This window comes from Manacus vitellinus, unplaced genomic scaffold (genome assembly GCF_001715985.3).
Source record: "Manacus vitellinus isolate BGI_N305 unplaced genomic scaffold, ASM171598v3 scaffold_32_pilon, whole genome shotgun sequence".
In the NCBI taxonomy this organism is placed as follows: domain Eukaryota; kingdom Metazoa; phylum Chordata; class Aves; order Passeriformes; family Pipridae; genus Manacus; species Manacus vitellinus.
In genome coordinates, this window is record NW_021940460.1 from 2,987,325 (window position 1) to 2,995,886 (window position 8,562).

At 55.0% G+C, this 8,562-nt stretch overlaps 1 protein-coding gene across 1 annotated transcript; it reads right to left on the reverse strand.

Annotated features, from left to right (window-relative positions):
- On the reverse strand, positions 1-2,136 carry LOC103759500 (C-C motif chemokine 5-like). Its single transcript, XM_008925896.4, has 3 exons — positions 1,115-2,136; positions 728-842; positions 1-243 (listed from the first exon to the last, which is right to left on the reverse strand). Exons 1-3 carry the CDS (start codon positions 1,185-1,187, stop codon positions 144-146), a joined length of 288 nt encoding a protein of 95 aa, XP_008924144.3. The 5' UTR covers positions 1,188-2,136; the 3' UTR covers positions 1-143.
- Positions 2,137-8,562: the final 6,426 nt, after the last annotated feature.

Genomic DNA, 8,562 nt, shown 5'->3' on the forward strand with positions numbered 1-8,562 from the left:
GCAGAAACTTAAATAAAAGAGCTAAACGCTGTGTTAAATACTCTGCCAAACTCCCAGGCAATGAGAAAGCAGGGATTTGTCTCGGAGGTGCCCATGAGAGCAGGTCCTTGCTGAGGTAATGCTTGGAGGGAGCAGGGCTTTGCTCATCCACTGCCTTCCTTGTGCTTTAGTTGAGTCACCATGTCCTGGACCCACTTCTCATCAGGGTTGGCACAGACCAGCTTGTCCTTGATGGTGGTGAATCTGGAGAAGGAAATCCAGTGAGGAGAGGAGAGGGAGAGGGGAAAGGGAGATGGAGAGGAAGAGTGGGATGATCTGCTCCTTGCCACCAGTGAACCCCACCAGAGCAGACACCTCCACAGCTGCAAAACAGCCCCAGGGAAATGGGGTGGGGGGTGGCTCAGTGTCATTACAGGTGTCCTGCTCTCTGCCACTTAAGCCACTTTGTCCTCGGCATCCTGCCTGGGGACACCATCCTGCCTGGGTCCCACTGTCTGTGGATGAGGGGTGACCAGCAAAACCTCCTTTGGCTCAAATCTCATGAGGACATCCAGAAATTGGGTGCCTGGGATGTGGGATTGTCCTCTGAGCTGTTCCCAGGCTGTTCTCCTCACGTGGGAGAGCCCTGCCTGGTGCTTTTCCTCGTCAGGATGAGGTGTGATGTGGGGCTCCCTGGCACTGCCAGGACGAGCAGGGCCCCCAGGAGCAGGGCAGGAGATCTACTCACATCACAGCTGGCTGGGAGCAGCGTCTGCCTGTGTGCTCATAGCTCTTCACAAGTCTCAAGGGCAACGGTCTGGTGATGAACTCAGTGCAGCAGGGACCGAAATGGTCGAGAGAAACTGGAAGAGAAGTGAACTTTTCTGATTACACCAGATCAGGAAAAGTGCCAGTGGGGAGAAGTGGGGTCAGAGGAGAAGATCCCCACTGGAGGAAGTGCTGCTCCCACAGTGGGCTCCCACCACAGCCACCCTCCCCTCAAGGAGCCAAGGCAAGGCATGTCTCTCCTTTCCCACAGCAGGTGCTGGGAAGGGAGAGCTGCCAAGCATTACTAGACCTTGTACAGCAGAAAGAAAGAGGAGAGAGCTCCTTGGAGAAGAGAGCTTGGACTCACTTGGAGAAGAGGAGACCTGGTAGCAGAGGACAGCCACAAAAAGTACAGCAAGGGCTGCTGTGAAGGTCTTCATGGTCCTGTTGGGTGGAGATGAGCTGTAGGAGTCAGGCTGGACTGGTGCAGGGTGCCCCTGGCTGTGCCTGGTGTGGGATCCCTGGGTTCAGCCCTCTTTATAAGAGGGAGACAGTGACCAAAAATGGAAACATGATGGAAACACTGGTGAAAGCCATGACACAATGGGAGAAGTGCTGTGTCAGGGGCACCACATGGGCCTGGGGAGGAACTGTCCAGAGCCCCAGTGAGAGCAGTGCCCATCAATGGTATGATACCATGAAAGAAGAGAGAACAGGATATGACCTATCGCTTCCTTCCCCCTGACCAGAGGACTCTCTAGAGATCCCAGAATTAGCGATTCAGAGAATCAGTAGGTGGATCTCTTCTCTGGAAGTCGCGGCAGTGGACGGAGAGCGGCCGTGGTTGCCACACGCTCGTGCTTCCCAGAACATCTGCGTCACGGGCAAACGGGACATTCCACCTCTGCCACAGCAACTGGAGCAGGGAACGTTCCTGAGCCAGGCTGACCAGGCAGTGCCCACCACAGCCCTGCTGGGTCCCACTTGCAGCACTGCCCCGAGGCAACAGGGGCGTCCTCCATGGGGCCCTGAAGGCCATCGGTGCATAAACGTGCAGAGCAGGAGGTGGAGCGTGGTGCCATCCCAGGTCTGGGCTCCTCTTCTGCCCTTGGCCATCCTTTGCAGTTAGTCCTTAGGGAACTGGTTCTGTTGCTACATCACCAGTGAGAGCTAAAATAGAGCTTAGTTCTCCCTGGACACAGTAATCAGCCACTGATGCTCACAGAGAGCATCAGGAGCTCATGAGCACGTCGGCACAGCAGAGTTGGCTCAGATGATCATTTGGTTCCAGCACCGACACCCTCCTGACACTGCTCTGTCATTGTCCCACCAGCCACAGACACACAGAGAAGAGATTGGCTGGTTTAGCCCATATTGTTTGGGCCAGGAACTGTGTCACTGCACTGGCAGAAAAACTCCTGCTGGAAATGCTCCATCCCTACAGGAGGGCTCTGCTGGCTCCCAGGAAAAGCCTCGGGAGAGTGCAGGAGGAGTGAGGTCTCCATGGTGCTAATGAACATGTCCATGTGCTGGACAACCACAGCACGATGGGAAAGCCACGAGAGCAGGCTGCCATTCCTGATGGTCCAGTGACAAAAGGGGTCCTGTCTCTCTGTTGAGGATGATCACAAAGTAGAAGCCCCTGCCCAAAGTGGAGGCCTTGCAGGAACCCAGAGGAGGAACTCAAAGGGAAATTAAGCTCCCATCCATCCCCATTCCCACTTTGGCCGTGCCACACCTCTAGCAGAGGCACAGCAGCTCCCAACCATCCCCATTCCCAATCCAGCCATGCCACAACTCCAGCCCAGCCATGAGGGTTCCCCTCACCCTGCTCCCACACTTCCCCTGCTTTGGGAGCTCTTGGCATCCTCTTTCCCCCATTGCTGCTCAGGGATGCTGGGGAAGGTGTGGATGAAACTCCTGGTCCCCTGTCCACAGGGCTGGCCATGCACAGGAGACAGGGGAGGTGACAACAAGGTCACACACCTCAGCTGACAGCCCTGCCTGAGGGTACAGGGGGCAGGTTGAGGCTGGAGGTGCAAGAAAAAGGCTTTGAGACAGATCTGACTGACTGGGAAACACTCAGAGATGAGGTTGAGAGCGGGCTGAGATGAGGAGAGGATCATGATGACCTGCCAACCCAGGGGCCACCAACATCCACCCCTCCCACCCCCTGCTCCTACCAGCACACTCAGACCCAAACTTCCATATGTCCCCTGTTCAGACCAACCTTCCACTCCTCTGACACATCTCCACACAGGGACCAGAATAAAACTGAGAGGAGGAGAACAGGCTGGGGAATGAGCTGGAGCCTCCTCGCTGATGGCTCACACCAACACAGTCCAGCTCAGAGCTGCTTTTAGCTGAGTGTTCTGGATGTTCTTGCAACATTCAGCTACAGGTTTGATCAAAATGTCAAGATTTGTTTGGAAAAAATCACTATTTTCTATCAGGAATATAAATGTGCCTCAACACTGTCAATGAATTCTCCCTCCTTTCAGACACACCGTGTTTCCTGCTTCCATTCACCCAAAAGGAACTCCTGGAGGTTTTGACACCTCTGCTATTCCCCCTATTCACTGTTTTCCTCAACTCTGTTCCTTCCTCGAAGGTTCTGTATTTCAGTCTTGGCTGCTCCTTCCTGCCAAGACAAATAATGTGAATCTCTAAATATTTTGATTTCTAAAACCTCCTCCACATCACACATCCTAAAGAGTGGCTATTTATGGAGGCTGTGAAACCTCTGCCTTATGGTGTGTTTCATCTATTGATAGAAATCACGCGTGGTATCTTTGGATCCCTCACCAGGACACTTTTGGGATGCAGGAGGAAGCCTCTGCTCAGCCCTGAAGGCAGCAGGCTCCACCACACCCCCTCTAACCACTAATGTGGGAAACTGGGTTTAACTGGGAGCAAATCAGCTGGAAATGGAATGACTGGGGGAGGTATGAGATCACAGGGGGGGCAGCTCCAAGCAAGAATTTGGATGAGATGTACTTTTGAGAAGAACTGAGACTTTCCACGTGGGAATTAAAGTCTGCAAGATGATGAGTGGCCTAGAAAGAGGGACAAAGCAAATAGTCCCTGTTTCTCCTTAGCAGGAACCATGGACCATCCAATGGAGCTGGCAAGAGCCAGGTTCAAAAGGAACAGAAGGAAGCTCTTCACACCAGGAGCTCCTTGCCAAGGAACATGGTGATCTCAAGGAAATTTCCAAGTGGCTGACTCAGGCCTCGAATTTCAGAGGGAGAAGCTCAAAGACAATTCAGGAAATGAAAATGGTTGGGGGCTGGGAGTGCATTCCAGACTGGGAGCACAGACATTGGCCTTTCTCTTCGAGGTCTCTGCCGTGGCCACATCTGGAGATATTCAGGCTGGTCTGGATGGACCCTTAGTCTGCATGCTCTAGGACTGTTCATCTGATTCCCCGGGACAGCTGGTCCTACAGGACCACCAGGGCTACAGAGTAGCTTGTGAAATCCCATTAAAATCCCCAGACTGAAATTTATACATCAGGATATGCCTCCAGATGAATATTTTTGGTAAATGTCAGCACAAAGATACCAACAGTTTCTAAGCCCACAGCGAGGCACAAACACACTGCTACAGTTCCTGCAATCTTCCAAGACCAAATTGGGGCACCAAAAAAGGCTCACCATGGGACCAAGAGGAGCGGGAGGTTGCCAGGTGGCCCTCACAGAAATTTGGTGGCACTTCTCAGGACAGACACAGCCTGTCCCAAATTCCAGCCAAATGATGCCTTTGTTTCCCCCAAAACACCCTCTGCTCTGAGCACCCACCAGCCTGGAGCTGAGTGGGGCTTGTCTGGTAGGTACAGCACAGTGTGACTGGTTTATCTACAGCAGATGAGGTTCAGAGGAATGAAGATAAAATCGTTTGAGAGAGGCAGGACCTGAGGCTGCCACAGGGAGTGTTGCCCTTGCACACTCTGCCTCCTGTTGTCACCAGCTGGAGGTACAGGGGACTGCAAGTCAGGACTTGCAGGAATCTAGAAAATAGTGTTCCACGAGAGCACTGGTGGATGTGGGGTCATGGAAATTATGGAATCACAGAACCATCAAGGTTGGAAGAGACCTCCAGCATCATTGAGTCCAGCACTGCCAAGGCCACCATGTCCCTGAGCTTTACATCTGTATTTCTTTTAAAGCCCTCCAGGGATGGTGACTCCACCACAGTCCTGGGCAGCTGTGCCAGGGCTTGGCCACTCCTTCAGTGAAGAAATTTCCCCCAGTATCCAACCTGAACCTCCCCTGGCACAGCTCGAGGCCGTTTCCCAACCCCCACCTCACCACAACCTCCTTCAGGGAGTTGTGGGGAGGGAGAAGGTTTCCTGTATCATGAAGGGAAGACAGGGATAGACTGGCTCTGCAGACCCACAGCCCCTGCCCCATGCACTCCCCACGCTGCCCCAGGGGCAGCACAGGGCTCCCACACCCAACCCTGCACACCCCAAATCCTACACAGAAATCCTTCCCTCTGTGATCCCACTCCAGCAGCCAAAACTGTCTCACAACAGAGAAATAAAGGAAGAATTGGGAAGAATTTCCTCACAAAAGGGTGATTAGACGTTGGAAGAGGATGCCCTGGAGGTGGCACTCAGTGCTCTGGTCTAGTTGCTAAAGTGGTGATGGGTCAGAGGTTGGACTCGATGATCTCAGAGGTTTTTTCCAACCTTAACGATTCCGTGAAAGCAAGTTTGCCTTGGGAGAGACCTGGGCTCTGTGGGATGCTCCAGCTGGACCTGCTGCCTGTGCCAAGGGGAAGCTCTCCAGCAGATGGCAAGCACTTCCCACCTCCAGGTCCTGCTCCCAAGCTGGATTCTCACCTGCAGCCACCCCTGCAGCTCAAGGTCCCTGTGGGGTTCAAGTCTCCTGCAGATCCATATGGAAACCTGCTCAGCTTTGCTTTTGAATTCCTGGATAAGCAGAGGCAGCTGTTGAGGCTGCAGTGCAGAAAACACATCAGGTGATGTTTTGGGGTTACAACTCTCCTGGGCAAGCAGGAGACCTCAGCAGGACAGAGGTGAGGGCCCCATGGACAGCAGTCCTCTCCAAGACCCTCTCCCATCCCAGGCTGCTCTGCCCCCTGTGCTCTCCCAGGTTCTGCTCCAGGACTGTCCCTGCCCCATGGAGCAGCCCAGGGGTTCTTTGGGAGCACAAGCAGCCAAAAACTCCAGCAGCAGCATCTGGTTTGCCCAAAACATTCAAAAACTGGGACCAAAGATGAACACCCCCCCCCCCCAAACACATCTCCTCCTCCTGGCACACTCCTTGCTCCTCAGGGACCCTCCTGCCAGGTCTGGACCACCACCCTGCCCTCCAGGTGGGCACTTATCCCAGAGTCTGAGCAAATCACCCCATCACCAGGGCAGGGCTGCGTTTGGGGCTCAGGATTGGGTTTGTGGAAGGTTTGTCACAGCCACTGCCCTTCCTGAGGGGTTTTCCAGATGTGCCCCCCTAGGGACGGGGGGTCTGCTGGGGTGGGATCAGGACATTGTGCCTTGGGGTGTCCAAAGGGGCTGTTGAAGGCATTTGGGATCCATATCTGAAGGGGATCCATTTTTCCCCACCTCTGGAGGGGGAAAGGAGCAGGATCTTAGCTCAAAGCCCTGTGCCCTGGCACAGCCAGCGGGATAACAGAGGGAGGACTGTGGAACTCTCTGTGCCTCTGTTTTCCTGCTGGAACAAGGGGGGTCTGTGCTCTCCCTGAGCCCAGGCCAGTCCCAGCAGCACCCTGGGACTCTCCCAGCTCTGGCTGGGGAGGGGGTTGGAAAAGGAGCCTTTAGCTCCCAGTCCCTGGGAAAAGAGCATCCCTGAGCTCTGGGCAGGGCCCAAAGCCACTGAAATCCCTCTGGCCCCTCTCCTGCCACTTCTTCCCTTCAGCTGCAGGTTCTTTTTGAGGCTGTCCTGGTGGAGCAGGAGCTGTGCACGGGAGCCTCAGGGCATGAAGGATGCCCCCTGCCCAGCCTGAGGCAGCACCTGAGGGGTGTCACACTCTGCAGAGCACTGGGCTGCCCAGTGTCCTCTCCATGGTCTCCATCCTGCACAGGATACTCAGGTGAGACAATCCAGGGAGCTACTGGAAGCAAGGAAGGTGACCATGCTCCCGAGCCCAAGTCAGACCCTCTTGCCCCAGGAATGTGACAGTGGGTGGCACTGGGGAAGACAATGTCCCCACACAGGCCAGACACCCCCACGAGGGGCTCTGCCATTACCCTCCAGTTCAGCCTCCTGGGCAGGAGTGAGGAGAGAGCACCAGAGCAGGTGAACCCCAGCCACGGCTTCCAAAAAGGACCTGCTAGTGGAGGAGAAGAGCAGAGCCCACCCCACCTCCACCCTGCTCACTTCCAGTCCTTCCCCATCATCTCCCAGTGGAACCTGAGGCAGAGGAACACACCCCCACAGAAACAGCTCCGTGTCTTCCCCTCTCTCAGTGCTTGGAAACAAGGCACCCTCTCCCACTGGAAACCCCCAAATCCCTGCAGAGCCCCCCAGCACATTCCAGCAGAGACACTGCATGGACTGGGCCAGCCCAGGGGGGTCTGACCTGCAGCCCATGGGCTGGATCCCAGCTCCATCCTGTTCCAGCCCCTTCCTGGAGGAGGCAGGAGCAGCTGGGAGAAACATCCAGGTGCCCTCCTCTGCTCCTGCCCAGGTCCCAAAGTAGGCTCTGAGCCCTGGACAGGGAGGAGGAGGATGTGACTCTGCTCTTCAGCAAGAGGGGGCAGCTAAGATAGGTCTAAGCCTTGTGGTCCCTCGCTGTGGGGTTCAGGGGCAGGATGCTCCGTGCTGGGCAGAGGGTGGGAGAGGTCCAGATCACAAAGCCCTCACTGTCCTTTGTCCAATGCCCTCCTTTCCTCCATCTCTACTCAGCAATGACTTCATTTCTTCAATTATTAATCACCTTGCTGCAATAGTAGCTGAATTAAGCCCATCAAGCCTCCCCTGGGAGCAGCCCCAAGGAAGGAGGCAGCTTTCCAGACAGTGCATTAGGGAGAGGGCAGACAGGGAGCCCAGACAGTCTGGGGTGGGAGAAACGGCCTCGCTGCTCCATGCAGGCCATTTCCCGGCAGCTGGGATCTGATATCCCAGACACAGGGAGCGGGAAGGTCCGGGATGCAAACAGCCCATCCCACACCCCGCCGGGCAGCGCCAGGAGGGTCCCGCTGTGGTAACGATTTCAGATGAAAAATAAGCCACAAGAAAAGAGTTCTGTTGGGATAATTGCTTGCACAAGAGCTCCTGACAGCTCACATTCCAAACAGCTGCTCCCAGATTGCCCCATCTCCCTGGCAGGGTTTTCCACAGCTCCTCCCCACCTGGAGCAAAGACACATTTTTAAGGATGCAGGAACTCAGCTGGCACCTCCCCAGCACAGCCCCTTCACCACGTCTGGGGACTCATTTGGGAGCAGACTCAGGGCTTTCAGTCTCTTCACAGAAATACTGATTTGTCCCAATTTTGCAGAAATGTTCCAAGTGGGAAATTCACCTCTGGAGTGGGATGGGATTCCTGGTCAAAACCAACAGGAGCCAGCCAGAGTCCAGCAATTCACCAGGCTGAGAGAATCACAGAATCATGGAATGGTTTGGCTTGGAAGGGACCTTAAAGCTCATCCAGTTCCACCCCCTGCTATGGGCAGGGACACCTTCAGTAGCCCAGGTTGCTCCAAGCCCTGTCCAACCTGGCCTTGGTCACTCCCAGGGATGGGGCAGCCACAGCTTCTCTGGGCAACCTGTGCCAGGGCCTCCCCACCCTCCCAGGGAAGAATCTCTTCCCAATATCCAACTGGGAA